This window comes from Moschus berezovskii, chromosome 27, assembly GCF_049115385.1.
Source record: "Moschus berezovskii isolate FMDL1 chromosome 27, NW_MosBer_1.0, whole genome shotgun sequence".
In the NCBI taxonomy this organism is placed as follows: domain Eukaryota; kingdom Metazoa; phylum Chordata; class Mammalia; order Artiodactyla; family Moschidae; genus Moschus; species Moschus berezovskii.
In genome coordinates this window covers 4,346,435-4,365,201 of record NC_142486.1, presented here as the reverse complement: position 1 = coordinate 4,365,201, position 18,767 = coordinate 4,346,435, and the positions used below count along the sequence as shown (strand labels likewise).

The 18,767-nt window shown below is 43.3% G+C and overlaps 1 protein-coding gene and 1 long non-coding RNA gene across 3 annotated transcripts; one reads left to right on the top strand and one right to left on the bottom strand.

The window, feature by feature from the left end:
* Positions 1-1,295: 1,295 nt before the first annotated feature.
* On the bottom strand, positions 1,296-18,760 carry LOC129545742 (uncharacterized). Of its 2 annotated transcripts, none has more exons than XR_008683748.2 (4): positions 18,670-18,760; positions 10,092-10,336; positions 3,500-3,602; positions 1,296-2,917 (listed from the first exon to the last, which is right to left on the bottom strand). It is a non-coding gene; the product is annotated as an uncharacterized LOC129545742 (long non-coding RNA). The 2 variants fall into 2 exon arrangements; XR_016036663.1 differs by having other exon boundaries at positions 10,275-10,336.
* Positions 2,807-5,660, top strand: LOC129545741 (oncomodulin). Its single transcript, XM_088833346.1, has 5 exons — positions 2,807-2,867; positions 3,135-3,272; positions 3,490-3,622; positions 4,072-4,181; positions 5,540-5,660. Exons 1-5 carry the CDS (start codon positions 2,807-2,809, stop codon positions 5,563-5,565), a joined length of 468 nt encoding a protein of 155 aa, XP_088689472.1. The 3' UTR covers positions 5,566-5,660.
* Positions 18,761-18,767: the final 7 nt, after the last annotated feature.

Below are 18,767 nucleotides of genomic sequence, written 5' to 3'. Positions count from 1 at the left end.
ATAACACTAGCAAAAGTAGAGGCATAGAAGCAGGGGAACATATCTGGGAGGAAACTGAAGATGACTGTTCAGATTGTACCCCCAGGTAAGAGTCCTGAGATCCTTCTCTAAAAAAACACTGAATAATTATGATTGCAACATGGGATTGGTTTTGACTTTTAAAACACTTGAATTCAGCCTTCAAAAAATAAGGAAATGTCACATGCTACCACATGGATGAACCTTGAGGGCATCTTGCTAGGTCAAAGAGACTAGTCACAGAAAGACAAATACTGCCCGATTCCACTTATAAGGAGCGTTGAAAGTGGTCTAACTCTTAGAGACAGAAAGCATAGTGGTCGCCAGGGGCTGAGGGAAGGAGCATAGGGAGTTCTTAATCAGTGGGTACAGAGTTCAGTTTTGTCGGATGAAAAAGTTCTAGAGAGATATCCCTGGCAGTCCAGTGGCTAAGACTCCTCGCTTCCACTGCAGGGGGCTCGGGTTCGATCCCTGGTCTGGGAAGTAAGATCCCAAGTGTTGGCAGCACAGCAAAAAAGGAAAAAGAAAAACAGTTCTAGAGACCTGCTGTCCAACCACGTACACGTAGCTAACGCTACTATGTATGCACTTAAAAATGGTTAAGATGGTAAATTTTATGTGCTATGTTTTCTACCATAATTTCTTTTTAGAAAATAGCACAGTGATTGCCATATAAGGACTCAATAAAAGGTATGCGGAAAGCCAAAAACCTCACAGAAAAACAAAAAAAACAAAAACAAATTATGAGGTCCCAAGTCCTGGCCTCATATATTTTCTGCAAATTTTAGCTATGGAGTTGGGAATGGGTAGTTATTTTCCTCTTTTTTTTGCCTTTTTAGTAGGTGCAATTTAATATACAGCTGAGTGCAACACGGATGCAACTAGACATTATCATACTAAGTGGAGTCAGAAAGAGAAAGACAAATACCATATGATTTTGCTTATATGTGGACTCTAAAATATGAGACGATTGAGGACTTCCTGGGTGTTCCAGTGCTTAATACTCCACCTGCCAGAGAGGGGACGCGGGTTCACTCTCTGGTTGAGGACGATCCCACATGCTGTGGGGCAGCTAAGCCTGTGTGCTGCCACTACTGAACTCCACGCGCTAGAGCCTGTGCTCTGCAGCAAGAGAAGCCACTGGGATGAGAAGCCCGTGCACCGCGACCAAGAGCAGACCCCGCTCCTCCCTGTGACCAGAGAAAAACCGCTCGCAGCAAGGAGGACACGGCACAGCCCAAAAGATTAATTCATATCTTTAATAAAATATGACACAAATGAGCCCATCTGTGAAACAGAAACAGAATCATGCTCCTAGAGAACACACAGGAGCTGGAGGAAAGATGGAGTGGGGGGTTGGGGTTAGGAGATGTAAGTTTTTATATACAGAATAGATAAAAACAAGATCTTACAGTATAGCACATATTTAATATTCTATGATAAACCGTAATGGAAAAGGATATCAGAAAAGAATGGATATATAGGTATAACTGAATCACTCTGCTGCACAGCAGAAATTAACACAACCTGGTAAATCAACTATATGTCAATCCAAAAAAAGTACAGCTGAGAAATACCAAAATCAAGACTTCTTTGGAAAGTCATCTAACCAGTGCTCTCCCCTTGGCGGGACAAGTCTTTGTACACTGACCCTGAGTCTGTCAGCCCTGGACTGAGGTCGGCCTCACACATCTAAAGTTTCAGAGGCTGACAACAGACCTGCCTCCGATGGCAGCCACTAACATCTGGGGGGGAGCCCTTTTCAATTGACAGAGCCCCCTCAGATGTGTTTACCTCGCTTCAACCACTGTCCCCTCTTTACCAGGCCTCTGGTGTCTTGACGCTTGGCCAGCAGGGTTGGTTTGCAAAATCGAAAACTTAGTTAAGGCTTGTTGAGGTTTGGTTTTGAAAACTGGCTGTTCCTACCCACATTCCTTCAAGATATAAATAGAAAAAAAAAAGGTTTAATTAGTAAAGCAAGACATCTGAGCTATGTCCACCTGATCCTTGAAAAGGAAATCTAAGAGGTTCTTCCTATCGCTTTTTCAGTCCTATATAAGGTACGTCAGTGAGGTAGCAAAAGCACATCTGTTTTTTGGCTCGTTCAGTTCTTTTTCCTGATTCTTCTTGGAGGAAAATCTAAAACGGTGAGTAGCTGGTGGACCAGCCAGATCCCAGACTCTTCTTTCCCACATGCATTCATTTTAGGCTGGTGCAGGCAGTGCTCAGATTCTTTTCCCGTGGAGTTGACACATGGGTGGATTTTGATCTCTGGTAAATGGGTTTTTTATGTCTCTGAGTCCCATCCTTTGGGACAGAAGGGCATCCCTTCTGCAGAGGGTCTGCAAGCAGTCCAAGCTCTGTCCTTCCGTAAGTGAAGCTTGCAACGTTGCATTTCTCTGGCTGGTGTATGAAAATGAGATTGCATTTGTAACATGGTCTACTTCTGACTGGCTTGTAGATGTCTGTGTAAGTGGTCAATGATGAAAATATATATATATTTTTTTATAAGAAAGTAGCATCAAATCTTTCTTCAGTTTGTATTTTTTAATTTCATCTTTGGCATATATTCAAGAGAGGACACTGAGATGAAGTGGGCTGGAATCTTTTCAGTATTTGGTTTTTACTTGGATATTATGTCTTAGCTGGTCATACGCTTATTACATTTTAAAGTTTCTCAACAAATGTGCAGTTTCTGTGGGCCTGGGGGGGTGTGCTCCCCCCCGGATGTGCATGTTTCTGTTAGGTCTTTACCACATCTCGATTATTCCGTGAGAACAGGTGGAAAATGAGCATCACAGATGTCCTCAGCGCTGACGACATTGCAGCAGCCCTGCAGGAGTGCCAAGGTAAAGGGGAAGCGAGGCAGCAGCGGGTTTCCCACACATACCAGCAGCTCCTGAAAAGCAACAAAAATTAAAACGCAGACTGGCTGAAAGTGCATGGGAATCAGAGGAAGAACTTATTAACTAGATAACTACATGATAGAAATGAGATCTGAGCATAGAATCCCTTTCTGTAAGGTGAAAGAAACTTACTAAACATGAAGAAAAAAAAAAGGAATCAGTGCACCCCCGTAGCCTGTTTGAATCCTATGACTGTATTCCTCTCACCAGTCAGACCAGTGGGGCTGCCATCTCGGATACTCAGCCTGAATAAAGGGCACCAGGAGGTACAGAGGAGAGGAGGCCAGAGAAGGGGAGACGGGCAAAGTCAAGTGGAGAGGGAAACCTGCGGAGGGGGAAAGGAGATGAGAGTCTGAAGGCATATGGTCTTGGCTGCCTCAGAATCCAGACCCAGTCACAGCCCTACTTGGCCTTTAAAAAAAGTTTTTTTTTTTTTTAAACAGAGCATCCCTGTAGCTCAATGATATTATATAAAGTAGTTTTAACATCCTAAGTTGATATCACTTTGGTCCAGAGACAGAATGCAATCCAATGAGCAGAAGAATAACCTATTCTGTTTTTTCAGATCCAGATACCTTTGAACCCCAAAAGTTCTTCCAGACATCGGGCCTTGCTAAGATGTCGGCCAGTCAGGTGAAGGATGTTTTTCGTTTCATAGACAACGACCAGAGTGGGTACCTGGATGAAGAAGAGCTGAAGTGAGCTTTGTCCTAAGCCCGACCAGCATCCCAGCATTGTTAGGTGGGGCTGGGGTGCAGTGGAGGCCAGTCTCCCCAGTATCTTTCAATGACCAGCTTTGATGCTGGTCACTCAGTAGATTCTCATCAAAGAGAAGAACATGAGTCAGTCAGCCACGCTGACTCACAAAACATTAAATACGGGCACCAAAGACCTTGGGGACAAAAAGTCATTAGTCTTAGGAGTATTCCTTGGCAAACCGACTTAACAGCAAACTTCTGAAAAAAAAATTTTTTTTAAAACAAAAGGTCCACTAGTCTCGACAAGGAAACTTTTGCTTGCTAAGATCTTGACTGATAATTGTGGTTGCTAGGAACAGATGCTTTGCTTCAAGAGAAAAAGAAAGTGGCGAACACGGAAATGTGTGTGGGTTTTGAAAACATTCCCCTCAATCTTTACTATCCTGTAGGTTTTTCCTCCAGAAGTTTGAGAGTGGTGCTAGAGAACTGACAGAGTCAGAAACCAAGTCCTTGATGGCAGCTGCAGACAATGACGGAGATGGGAAGATCGGGGCTGATGGTATGTTCACACCTGCACACGGCAGGAGAGGCTTGAGCTCAGGCAGCATCCAGGGCATGGGGGTTAGGCCACGAGGTCAGACAGATATGGGTTAAAACCCCCCTTCCTTCAGCTTGCTGAGCCTCAGTCTTTTCATCCATAAAAGTAAAGTGAGGATGCAAATGATCCATGTCAAGACTCTGGCATGGGGATACACCATAGAAGGTAGTCCCACTGATCACTGTCCATGAACCAGGAAATACCCTTCACCTGACCAGGGTACTAGCTACTAGCCTGGCCCATTATATGCAAGACACCCTGATGCACCTGGAAAATAATGTTAGGAATCTCCAGCAGTGGGATTTGAGTCTCTCTGAATAAGGGAAGAATTGACATTCTCAAGTACGTCTCATACCGAAGTGTCTATTTGATTATTTTGAGTAGGAAAGGGTCTTAGCTTGCAAGGGTTTAAAGAAATATGTTTTCCTGGACATTAGCATACACAGGAGGCAATACTAAGATAACACGAAAATCAATCGCCATTTGCGCAGCCTTCTGTGTGCGAGCCGTGTTCAAATTTCAGCATGACTGCATGTCTGGAGGATTGTCCTTGTCTGATTCTGTCGTGTTACCACATGCTTTACCTCCTTCGTGCATGTCAGCTCAGGAGAACTTATGTGTGTTCCTTATGGTGGTACTAATTAAAATGTAAAAAATCTCAAAATCATACCACTATCGTTTACTACATGGGAGTTAATGCAGCCTGTATGGATAGCTCAGAAAAATAAGTTTAGGGAAGGGAAGATAGATTTATTTAAACTTACTCATGAAAGACTTCAAACAAGAAAAGCTTACCAATGAATATAAAGCAAATCCCAGTTTTCAACTTCACTCTGTAGCATCCACATCTTATTATTATCTTTTAGTAATATAAATTCGGGGGGCAAGGTTAGGGTCCAGTACAGAAAAGTTAGTGCGAAGTCCCAAACCATTAAATGTTTCCTAAATATACAATAAGTAGCTACTGAACATAAGGAGGAAACCTCCCATTTCTGTCCTGAATTGACCAGACAAAAGGCTGAGTGAGCCCAGGTACTGTGATGGGCTGCTACAATGAATTCATTCCAAGAGAAATGACTGGATTGGAAAGTTCTGATGCACAATGAAAGATGTTTGTTACATTAGATTCGGGGGGAGGATGGAACACCGCAGGCTGTCAGTGACACCTTTTCTTCCTTCTGCACCCTTGGAGGGCGCCGGGGCCGTCATCTGACAATGTGCTTGGTTCTCTTTCCTCTTCAGAACCCTCACTGGCAGTAGCCTGTCTGTGAAGTGCCAAGCCTTTCCCGCTGACCCTGTTCTCACCTCTTCTGTTCTAGAATTCCAGGAAATGGTACATTCTTAAAGGGCCCAGACTGTGGAGCTAGAATCAGCTGGAAGGCCTCCAAAGCCCCAGGAATTGGGACACCCCACATTCTCCCCCTAATTTATTAATTCCCCCCAAAAATGCTTCTACAGTTTGCCCATTGTGTTAGTGAGGTCGTAAGACAGTCATCTGTGACTTTTTGGTGATGGGTATGCCCTAATGACTCCTGTAAGGCCCTCAGCAGACAAAAATGCCTTAAAAAAAATCACCCAATAAAGACACCTTTCTCATCATCTGCTGATGTGTGGGTGTGGTTTCTTCCTCCATGAGGGATGAAAGCGATCTGAAGACCGAGGGAAGAATTTTAGGAAGATTTCTGGTCTCAGTCGAGCGCTAAGCCACTCTTACTTGCGTTGTGCACAGGCGCACAGGGAAAGAAGGTTCGGGAAAAAAGTCACAGATAAATGGCATCATCAGGCTAGGGTTTTCTCAGCAATTCATCTGAGTCTGAAACGCCTACGAAGAGATTTTAGCCAGTGCAGTGTCACGCTTGCTTATGTGTTTACCGCTACTGGGTGTTAGGTTGTTATAAGAGAGATTTATGTAAAAGCAAATAGTACAAGACAGAAAAAAGTGCAAGGCTACAATGGCCCTAAAGCTAAGGAAACCTGCAGCGCTGGCTGAGACAAGCAGACATCTTTTCAAGCTGTTTTTTTCCCTTAGGAAAACAGGCTATCAGAAACTCGCTGCTGCTGCTGCTAAGTCACTTCAATCGTGTCCAACTCTGTGTGACCCCATAGACGGCTTCCCCCGCTGGCTCTGACCAAATCTCCGGCCACCCCCTTCTCCACCCTCCCACCTCACCTGCTCCCTCCTTCTCCCTTCCCCCTCTCCTTTTAGCCACTATTTTCCTGGCTCTTATTTGATACCACCTGAACCAATTACACCCAGAATTGCCCGAACATTTGAGGCGAGACTCAGGGTCCCGTTACAGGTCTTTCACTAGGGAGGGGCAACCTCAAGCCAGGAAATTCTCATTAGGCTGACTTCCAGGTGGCAGGTTTGAGCTGTTCTCTCGGGCTGACCCCGCGGGTAAGGACTCCTGAGAGGGACTGAGGCACGTTCCCAGAGCGAGTTTACAAGTTCACACTTCTTACCCCGATACCCAAGCTCACAGTGCCCTGGGCCCTCTTGGGTTTGCTGCCATCCTGCTGAGTGGCTTATCTACTTCAAACTCCTGTTTTTTGGAGTTTGTGGCAGAGCAGATTTTCAAAGTGTGTGCTATGTACTACAAGGGGGTCTCAAGGTGATTTTATGGGGGCAGGGCCAACACAGTTAAATGTGATAGCCGTGCATTTATTTTAATAGGTGTCAGAAAAATAAAATAGCACAAACTGTATTTTAATATCACTGCTTTAAAATAAGGCTACTAGACATTTGAAAGCATATTGAGAGACTTCCTTGATGGTTTAGCAGTCTAGTGGTTAAGATTCCAAACTCCCAATGCAGGGGGCACAGGTTCAGTCACTGGTCAGGGAACTAGGATCCCACACAGCGATCCAAAGGGAAAGAGAAAGTGTACTGATTTGAAGAATATTAAGGCATGCAGAGAGGCTTCCCTGGTGGCTTGGCAGTAAAGAACCCGGCTGCATGTAAAAGATGCAGGAGACATGAGTTCAATCTTAGGGTTGGGAAGATCCCCTGGAGGAGGGCACGGCAACCCACTCCAGTGTTCTTGCTGTGAAAATCCCAAGGACAGAGGAGCCTGGCAGGCTACGGTCCATGGGGTCGCAACGAGTCGGGCACAACTGAAACGACTGAGCACACGCGCACGCAAGTCATGTGGAAAGGACAAAACCCATAAAGGTCGTTTTCAGGACTCACACTGGGGAAATCCAGCCCCCAGATGAAGCCGTCTTTGGGGAGGGCCAAAGAACGGAAGTGCGTCCTTTCACGGCCGGCTCTTATTCCCTTTCCCTGTGCCCTCATGCTCTCCTCATCCCCATCCCACCTGAAAGGAATCGGGCTAATTCCTCTGCAACTGTAGCTTCCCTAGGTGTGTGAAAGTGTCTCCCAGGTACCAGCAAGGGGGCCTTGCAGGCCAATTCTGACGCCCTAGGAGGCTTGATCCCTAAAACAATCCACATGCTGCCTTCACCACACCATGTGAACACTCTGATCCTCCTGACATTTCTGTTCGCTCCACTGGCTCTCCCCAGGTAAGGGCTCTCATCCCAACAGTTCTGAAGCGGAAGCCTTTAAATAACTCAGTGTGATCGTGTAGCCTTCTTCCCTCGGGCTCTGGACACCATATGCCTCAAAGAAACAAGGTGAATGATGATGCTTTTTAGGCAATTTAAATGGCTAAGCAATCCATCACCCATTGGAGTAACAGAAGTAGCCTCACCCCAGCAAGTAAAGACTGTGGGCTTCTCTTATTTCTTTTCTGTCAAGAGGGCATCTTATGGAAATAATCACTGGAGGGGTTCTTTGGAGCACCCAGGGGACTTCCCTGGTGGCTCAGATGGTAAAGAAGCTGCCTGCCAATGCAGGAGACCCGGATTCAATTCCTGGGTCGGGAAGAACCCCTGGAGAAGGAAATGGCAGCCCACTCCAGTATTCTTGCCTGGAGAATTCCATGGACAGAGGAACCTGGCGGGCTACAGTCCACAGGGTCACAAAGAGTCAGATACGACAGAGTGACTGACACCCACAGGGGACACTGTTGCCATTGGGTCATATCCATGTTCTGAATGTCTTGGGGAAATTGTTTAGAGGATGGATGGATACAAAAGGATGAATTGGCACATTTTCCATACATAGAAAGACAGTTACTCACAAACTGTGTTCATTCTGCTGTTTCAAAGGGCTTCCCTGATGGCTCAGATAGTAAAGAATTCACCTGCAATTCAGGAGTTTCAGGTTTGACCCCTGGGTGGGCAAGATCCCCTGGAGGAGCAAACGGCTACCCACTCCAGTATTCTTGCCTGCAGAATTCTATGGACAGAGAAGCTTGGCAAGCTATAGTCCATGGGGTCGCAAGGAGTCAGACACAACTGAGAGACTGAAACTTTGCTTTGCTTTACTATTTCAAAAGTATAATTCAAACTATTTTCGCCCATTTCAATTACATTACCTTTTCATTTTTGTAACCCAGTCTTAGGAACTTAATTTCAAAGTCTCTGTCAGTGGTATAACTAGCAAACAAAAGGAGCCATCTCTCTGTATTTAACACCTGAAAGTGTCAGCTGGTATGGTTAAAAGAAACAATCTTTAGTGGTCTTTATTCATACCAATTTTTAACTGTGTTCTTCGGATCTGGGGTGTTTGGGGGAGGGGGTGGGTATTCCACTCTGCAGGTATTAACAACTCCAGGCATTTGGACACATTTGTGAATTAGCACTTTTTATTTGGGGAATTATTTATCTCGGTTGAAATTTTATAGAAACATTAGCATTTCCAAATTTTAGCAGTAAGTATAATTTGAAAAGAAGGAAACGTTTTCAAAAATCACCCTAGTTTAATCATTATATAAATACTGTACGAAGTAATTCATTTTTAAATGGGTCCTATTCAATATGTGCCTCATGGGAACGAAAAAAGTGAAAGGACATACAGCAAAATGTTAACAGCCGTTCTCTCCAGCTGGTAGGATTACAGACCCGTGAGATGAGCCTGGAGGCTTTTAAATGAGGGAGCATAGCAACTAGAGAAAATGAAAGTCAAACGTAGGATTCACGCAAACAACCCACCTCAAGAAAGCATGTTCTCAACAGTAGAATGATGATATTTTGACTCTGAAATGATAGGCCCACATTGCCCACTAGGTCACAGAGCTGAAAAACTTGGTGTCTGTTATTTTCCCTAATTGCTTATAAAACAGGGTGGCATCAGTGGCTTTACTTTGGACTCTTTGTACAACTATAATTTGAGTTTATAATTTAGTAGTTTATAATTGAATGGAATATGATCTCAAAGGCAGCTTTGTGAATGTGCTTAATTGTTGAGACTAAAGGAAATTATTAAAATACTTCTAATATTAGTTAGCATTTTGCTGCAGCCTCTGCACATTATGTTTATACGATTATTTTAACATACAGGTTTTTGCAGCTTTTTCCAGCTCAAACACAAAGCGTAGCAAAACAGTGAAGACGTGAAATATTTGCTGTTCAGGCTTACAAGCTACAGGTCATTCTGCACAACGACTACAGTTTAATTTTGTGTAACGAGTACTCGGGAATCCAATTTCAAGCAAAAACCTATCTGGTATCTCTTCTGCTAATGTGAAGGTATGGTATTACTTTGCAAACACTTAAGAATTCAGACGAAATTGGAATCACCAAGATCATTTCCACCTGGCCTGTTAATTTATTCACTGCAAAGGCTATTCATTTACACAATGTTTTAACTGGTTTCAAAAAGTCCACTTTTTTTGGAAGGGAGTGGATTTTGACATCATTTTTCTTAGGGGTTCTACCATGCATGTAAATAGATTCACACATCAAATTATAAGGTATTTCAAACATACATCTGAGACTACAGAGATGTAGCAAATACTTGCGTACCTACCACCTCCCTGGATCAAACCTTGGCAGGGACTGTTTGGTAGGTTGGTAACTTGTCATCTTGCTTGGGCTACAGGTATCCGGTTCGGGTGGGCAGCAGGAGACAACCTGCCTGGGACTGGAGGGTGGGAGTGGAGCAGCCATGACACCGATGCTCTGGAGGCTGGTGTGGGAGTACCTTACCTGCTGGCTCCCCTCCTTGGTGCGGGGATCTGGTTCTGTCCCAGCTCGAGGAGCAGCTCCTCCTATGACAAAGAAATGCAGCTTTGGGAGCAGTGAGAGACTGATATAAGTTCCAGTCTGTTCCCAGGGGCTCCAGTCTGCCCTCACTCTCCTTACACCCATCGTCCCTTCCTGCCTGTCTGCTCTGCAGAATTCAAGCTTCAGCATCAGATAAAGGTGAGAGCCTTATAGACACTACTGAACCAGGCTTCACTGGTCCCCAATACCTGTAATATACATGTTTGTACATATTATTGTATTTATTACATAACTGCATAATACATGTAATTTATACCTGAAAGTTACATTACATGTAACATACATGTATATAAATACATATTTCCTAGATGATTCTCACTTTCCAATATTGATTTACCAAACTGCCTCAGATTTTTCACTTTTTAATAAAAGAATCCTTTACAAGTGGAAGATCCTTTACAAGTGATCACAGGAAGAGATGGAGATCAAGGGCAATTTTAACTGCAGGAGAGAGACGTACCCTCAGGATGAAGGTCACCTCAGAATGACATGGTCTCTGGGCTCTAAATCAACGAAATAAAGGTTGATTACTTGACTCAGGGGTCTGCTATTTCTGCCAACACAAGTGGGAGGAAGTGGCTCTTTGTACAGGTGGCCCTGGATGTGTGTATCACACCCAGACCTCTTCTCAACAGCTTCCTCTTGGAGCTCAGTACTGAGTGTAGGGAAGAGAGAACTCACTGGAATGTCAAATCAGCCTGTGACCCGAGCTCTGTCTGCACAGCTTGCAGCAGACAGAACTATGAAGGAGGGAAGTCCATTTCTCCCATCGTCCCTGTTCCCTACCTCTGTAATTCATCCATCAACACACTGTATCCTTTTAAGGCAGGCACTGCAGTGGACAATGGGAACAAGATGATGACTTTAGCCAGGTCTGACCATCTACAAGCTCACTTTTCTTGCTAGCGGGGAGACAGACATATATGAGGACACGTCCAGAACCTCCCACCCTGGAACTGTGACTTACCTGGAACAATGCCTTAACTTATTCCCTTGGAGTTTTGAACTCACAGATTCTTTTTCCTTATCTTTATTGAGGTGTAAATGACATTTAAAATTGTGATAAATTTAAAGTGTAAACCATGGTGATTTTACATATGCATGTTATGAAAAGATTCCCACCAGTAAGAAACACATCCATTGACTCACATTTAGTTTTTTTAATGAAAACACTTAATTCTACCTTGTTAGCAAATTTCAATTATACAGTGTTATCAACTATAGCCGCCATATTCACATTACACCTTCAGATCTTATTCATCTTATAATTTCATGTATTTATTTATGGCTATGCTGGGTCTTCGCTGTGGCATAAGGCCTTTCTCCAGGTGCAGCAAGCAGGAGCTACTCACTGCAGTGGCTTCTCTTGTTGCAGAGCACAGGCTCTAGGGCATGTGGGCTTCAGTAATCATGGTGCGTGGGCTTTATTGGCCCATGGCATGTGGGATCTTCCCAGAGCAAGGATCAAACCCATGTCTCTTGCACTGGCAGGTGAATTCTTAATCACTGGACCACCAGTGAAGTTCCTTATTCATCTTATAAACAAAAGTCTCTAACTTTTATCCGTTCCATTCCGTCACTCAGTCGTGTCCGACTCTATGCGACCCCGTGGACTGTAGCCTACCAGGCTTCTCCATCCATGGGATTCTCCAGGCAAGAATACTGGAATGGGTTACCGTTTCCTTCTCCAGGGGATCTTCCCGACCCAGGGATCAAACCCGGGTCTCCCGCATTGGAGGCAGACAAGCCACCAGGGAAGCCCAATCAGCCTCTCCTTATTTCCTTCACCACCACTACTCCAGTCCCTGGCAACCATCATTATTCAACTTTCTGTTCCTATGAGTTCCTTTTTTTTTTTTAAGGTTTCCTATAAAAGTGATACCACACACCATTTGTCTATCTCTGTCTGGCTTATTTGACTTAGCATAATTCCCTCCAGTTTCATCAATGTTGATGCAAATGGTAGTACTTCCTTCTTCCTTATGGCTGAATAATATTCTATTGTGCACATATGTGTCACATTTTATTCATTCATCCATCAATGGACACTTAGGTTGTTTCCACCTCAGATACTGTGAATAATGCTGCAGTGAACATGGGAGTACAGAAATCTCTTTCAGATAACTTCATTTCCTTTGGATATATACTCACAGTGGAATGGCTGAATCACAAGATAGTTCAATTTTTAGGTTTTTGTTTTTTTTTTTTTGAGGAAACTCCATACTGTTTTCCATAGTGTTTGCACCAACTTACATTCCCACTCATAGTGCAGCAGAGTTCCTTTTTCTCTACATCCTGGCCAGCATTTGCTATCTCTTATTCTTTTTTTAAAATAAACCTAACTGGTGTTAGGTGATATTGTGATTTTGATTTGTATTTCCCTGTTTTTCTGTATCTATGAAAAATATCATTAGAATTTTGATCGGAAATGCACTGAATCTATAGATCATTTGGTAGCATGGACATTTTAGCAATATTAATTCTTCCAATCCATGGACACAGAATATCTTCCCTTTTGTCTTCAATTTCTTTCACCAGTTTTATAATTTTAAGTACATAGATCTTTCACCTTGGTTAAATTTATTCCTAAGTAGCCTTTTTTTCTTTTTTTATACTTGTAAATAAGATTGTTTTCTTAATTCCATTTTCTGGTATTTTATTGTTAGTGTATAGAAACAACTTATTTTTGTGTATTGATATTATATATCCTGCAATTTCACTGAATTTGTTTATTCTAACAGGTTTTTGGTGGAGTCTTTAGGGTTTTCTACATATAATATCATGTCGTCTGCAGGAACAATTTTATTGCTTCCTTTATGACTTGGACACATTTATATTTCTTTACAAAAAGAAATACTTAGCCTACTTGCTCAGGCTAGGACTTCCACAACCATGTTGAATAAAAGTGATTTGAGTGGGCATCCTTGTCTTGTTCCTGATCTTAAAGGAAAAGCTTTAAGCATTTCACTGTTGAACGTGATGTGAGCTGTGGTTTTTATCATTTATGGCCTTCATTATGTTGAGGTACATTCCTTCTATAAGCCATTTGTTCCGAGTTTTTAATCATAAAAGGATGCTGAATTTTGTCAAATGCCTTTTCTCCATCTATTGCAAGGATTATATGACTTTTATCCTTCGTTGTGCTAATGTGGTATGTCACATTGATTTTGTGGATACTGAACCATTCTTGCATCCCTGGAATAAATTCCACTTGATCATGGTATAAGATCATTTTAATGTACTGTTGAATTCAGTTTGCTAATTTTTTTTTTCTTTTTCATATATGTCCAGCAGGGATATTGGCTGTCATTTTCTTTTCTTGTAGTATCTCTTTTGGTCAGGATAATGCTGGCTTTGTAAAATTTTAGAAGTGTTTCCCTCACTCCTATCTTTTGAAAGAGTTGGAAAGGATTTGTATTAATTCTTTAAATTTTGGTAAAACTGACCAGTGATGCCATTTGGTTCTAGGCTTTTGTGGTTAGGAGGTTTTTATTATTATTCAATCTCCAAATGAGTAATTCGTCTTTTCAGAGTCTCTATTTCTTCATGGTTCAGTCTTGGTAGGCTATGTACTTCCAGTGACTTATCCATTTCTTCTAGGTTATATAAGTTGTTGATGTAAAATAGTTCATAGTAGTTTCTTGTGACCCTTAGTATCTCTGTATTATCAGTTGTAACGTCTTCTCTTTCATTTGACTTTGAGTCCTCTTTCTTTTCCTTAGTTTAGCTAACAGTTTGTCAATCTAATCTTTTCATAAAAACCAGCTCTTAGTTTCACTGATATTTTTTGTTGTCTTTTTAGTATTTATCTCATTTATTTTCGGTATGACCTTTGTTATTTCCTTCCCTCTACTAAATTTGGGATTCATTTGCTTTCTTTTAGTTCCTTCAGATTTAAAGTTAGGTTGTCTATGTGAAATTTTTGTTTTGATTGTAGGCATTCATTGCTATAAACTTCCCTCTTGAATTGCTTTTGCTGCATCCAATTAAGTTTTGGTACAGTATGTTCCCATCGTCATTTGTCTCAAGATTTTTTATTTCCCTTTTGATTTCTTCTTTGACCTATTGGTCCTTCAAAAGCATGCTGTTTCATCTCCACCTATTTGTCAATTTTCCAGTTTTCTTCTTGTAACTGATTTCTAGTTTCATATCATTTGTCAGTGGAAAAGATGCTTGATATGATTTCAATCTTCTTAAGTTTATTAAAACCTATTTGGTGGCATAATATACGATCTATCCTGGAAAATATTTCATGTGTGTTTGAGAAGAATGAAAATTCTGTTGCTGTTGAATAGAATGTTCTCTGTATGTCTTTTAGGGTCATCTCATCTAACATGCAGTTTAAGTCCAATGTTCAGTTCAGTTCAGTTGCTCAGTTGTGTCCAACTCTTTGCGACCCCATGAATCACAGCACGCCAGGCCTCCCTGTCCATCACCAACTTCTGGAGTTCACTCAAACTCATGTCCATCGAGTCGGTGATGCCATCCAGCCATCTCATTCTCTGTCGTCCCCGTCTCCTCCCGCCTCCAATCCTTCCCAGCATCAGTCTTTTCCAGTGAGTCAACTCGTCGCATGAGGTGGCCAAAGTATTGGAGTTTCAGCTTTAGCATCAGTCCTTCCAATGAACACCCAGGGTTGATCTCCTTTAGAATGGACTGGTTGGACCTCCTTGCAGTACAAGGGACTCTCAAGAGTCTTCTCCAGCACCACAGTTCAAAAGCATCAATTCTTCGGCGATCAGTTTTCTTCACAGTCCAACTCTCACATCCATACATGACCACGGGAAAAACCATAGCCTTGACTAGACGGACCTTGGTTGGCAAAGTAATGTCTCTGCTTTTTAATATGCTATTTAGCCCTTAATGATATTCTTTCAGGATACAGGACAGCGAAATTCATACAATCAAAGCAGCCTACTCCCTTGGCACTGAATCCAGGTATACACCCACTAGGGGTGCTCTCGAACCTATTTAAAAACTATTTTTTGACTGTGTGCTGTGGAACCTGTGAGTAACCCTGTTGACTATCAAAGCCAAGTAACGTGGGGGCCCATTCCTTGGCGGGTGTGTGTGTGTGTGTATGTGTTAGTTACTCAGTCCTGGACAAATCTTTGTGACCCCAGGAACTATAGCCAGTCAGGTTCCTCTGCCCATGGAATTCTTCAGGCAAGAATACTGGAGAGAGTTGCCATTCCCTTCTTCAGGGGTTCTTCCCAACCTAGGGATCGAACCCAGGTCTCCTGTATTGCAGACAGGTTTTTTTTTTACGATCTGAGTCCACCAGGGAAGCCCTGGTGGAGATTCCCTACCAGTTGTATGGTGCTGTGCAGAGGGTGAGGCTCAGACTTTCCTATCCATTTTGATGTGGGTATTTTTTCATTCACCTCACATATGGTAGTCTCATCTCACATTTAGTTGGTCTTTGGATTTCTCTCAGATGAAATTGCTCTGTCTGTAGCTGTACATTCACTGCATTTGGGGAAGGAAAAGCCTCCTACATCTCCATCTTGGTCCCCTGCTTCTGAGTTCACAAATTCTTTGTGCAAAAGATCTAGTTTTCCTCTTTTTTAATCATTTGTATCTAATTTTCTATTTCTGTTACTGGACATAGATTTAAACCCCCATCCTGCTGGCCACGGCTATTCTACTGTTGATGTATCACGCTTGAAACAGAGGGGCACTCTGCAAGACCTGCCACTTTCCCCATTCCACAAGGAACAAGGTATGCATCTACACCCTCTCTCCTCTGAGACCCTGAAACACATCTAAGTGTCTATCATCCTTACTCCACCCACCTCCCTACCATGCACACCCTGCTGCTGTTGCTGCTAAGTCACGTCAGTCGTGTCCAACTCTGTGCAACCCCATGGACTGCAGTCCACCAGGCTCCCCTGTCCCTGGGATTCTCCAGGCAAGAACACTGGAGTGGGTTGCCATTTCCTTCTCCAATGTGAGAAAGTGAAAAGTGAAAGTGAAGTCGTTCAGTCGTGTCTGACCCTTAGCGACCCCATGGACTGCAGCCTACCAGGCTCCTCCATCCATGGGATTTTCTAGGCAAGAGTACTAGAGTGGCTTGCCATTGCCTTCTCCGATGCACACCCTAAGACTGTGAAAAAGGAGGATGCATCACTATCTAAGCTTTCTCACTTCCTTAGTTTCTGAAACTTAAAAAGCATTTTGATTTCTGATTTTGTTTGGTTTGCTTTGTTTTTGTATAATCTCTCTCCTGTGGTGATCAATGCAACTCACTGACTGGGGCACAGAATGCAAAGTAAACGAGGAAGTAAAGGCCTGCCGGGGAGAATGCAATAAAATGTTCTCTCACCGTATTTTCATTCCAATTGTACTTTGCACGTTACAAAGTATTTTCATTTGTGTCATCTCACGTAATATTTGCAGTTCTCCTTTGAGGTAGGTATTAATCTCATTTTTCAAAGGAAGAAACTCAGCTCAAAGAACTTAAGTGACTAATCAAAGGTCATATAAATGGCAAGTGACAAAATCAGAACTAAAATTCGGCTGTTCCAACCTAAGCCCCAGGCTCTTTCTACCACTCTTCCCAAAGCATTTGCTCTGAGACAAAGGAAGGAATTCTTTAACCTGGAATTTTCAAATTATGCTCCCTGGAGCCCGAGTGTCCTGTACAAGTACTTTAGGGTCCCTCAAGGAGATAGAGATGGAAGAGGGGCAGCTCTTGGAAAAGGCCAGCAGGAGGTTTTCTTAGGTCTCATTTCTACCACTCAGCCTCACATTCAACTAGGGTAGTTCTTTGTCTGTTTTTTAGAAGTTCCCATGGGCTTTCCTGGTAGCTCAGATGGTAAAGCGTCTGCCTACAATGCGGGAGACCCGGGTTCGATACCTGGGTCGGAAAGATCCCCTGGAGAAGGAAATGGCAACCCACTCCAGTATTCTTGCTTGGAAAATCCCATGGACCGAGGAGCCTGGTAGGCTACAGTCCATGGGGTCGCAAAGAGTCGGACACGACTAAACGACTTCCCTTTCATGGACTTTAGGGCAATAAAAGAGGGAAAGGAGATTTTGCTACCTTAAAATTCTTAGAAAATTATTACTGTAATGTCAAAACATGTCTTTCTAACAAAAGACTGTCATACACTAAAGCAAGCTAGTTGAGGGAGTCTTTCAAGAGCAAGTAATGACAGCAATCTTGTTGAGTAACGATAAAGGTCTGGGACTACTATACATACAATCACAGTCCCATTTAACTTTTTTCTTTTTTTGCTATACAGATTGCAGGATCTTAATTCCCTGAACAGGGATTGAACCTGGAGCCAGGCAGTGAAAACACCAAGTCCTAACCAGTGGACCACCAGGGAATTTCCACTCATTTTATTCTTAAAGTGAAATTCCTACTGCTAAGCTGCTGCTGCTAAGTCACTTCAGTCGTGTCCGACTCTGTGCAACCCCATAGACGGCAGCCCACCAGGCTCCCCCGTCCCTGTGATTCTCCAGGCAGGAGTACTGGAGTGGGTTGCCATTGCCTTCTCCAGAAATTCCTACTAGAAAAGCATTTACTATTAGTTATTTTACATATTAGACACAGAGACTGGAGACACCTTACACAATAGGCCCAAGGACTCCCACCCAGAGAGTGACAGAGATAGAGTAAGTACCCAGTTCAGTCTCACGCCCAAATTCCAACACCGCCTCCCTAAACATGAAGGTCTGTTCTATTAAGTTGGATAAGAGGTCCTATTTTCACACCTAATCTGTGAGACACAAGATACCCTAAACTAAAGTCTTGAGTTTGGCCGTGCGGTCTGCTGCAAGGGCTTGAACTCCCAAGTATCAGAAGTCACGAGCGGTTCCAGCTCCCACAGCCCATAGGCCTCCAAACCTAGCGAATCCCTAGGGCTGGCAAGGGCGATGCCCTGAGTTCCAAGGCCTGGGACCGGGCGCTGTGGGGAGAAGGCCACGCTCTGGTCCCACTTCCCCATACACCATGCTCGCCACCTGCAGCTATCTTTCTCCCTGAAGGCAGAGAAGTCGCGAGAGGCACAAAGTCACCTGACGTCTCTCAAACGGGGATCTAAAAAGACCAACAACTATGTGGTGGGACCCTGTGGACGATGAAAACGGGCAAGGTACCTGACTGAATACACTACCACCCCAAACGTTGGGCCTTCCATTGCACCGTCACAATCCCTTTCACACAAAACAAGGCCCATTTCATTTTTCTTCAAACACGTAACCCTCGCCTTCAGCCAGGGCAGAAATCTGAGGGTGAAAAAAAAAAAACAAGACAAAAACGGTTTTACTTCAACTTAACTCTTACAGTATCGACAAAAGAAACACCTACCCCGAACACAAACGGGAACGAACCCACACGGGTGCGCCAGAAGGGGACTCTGGGCTGCGAATTCTTCTTCCGGGCCGGCGGCAACCACTTCCGGGGCG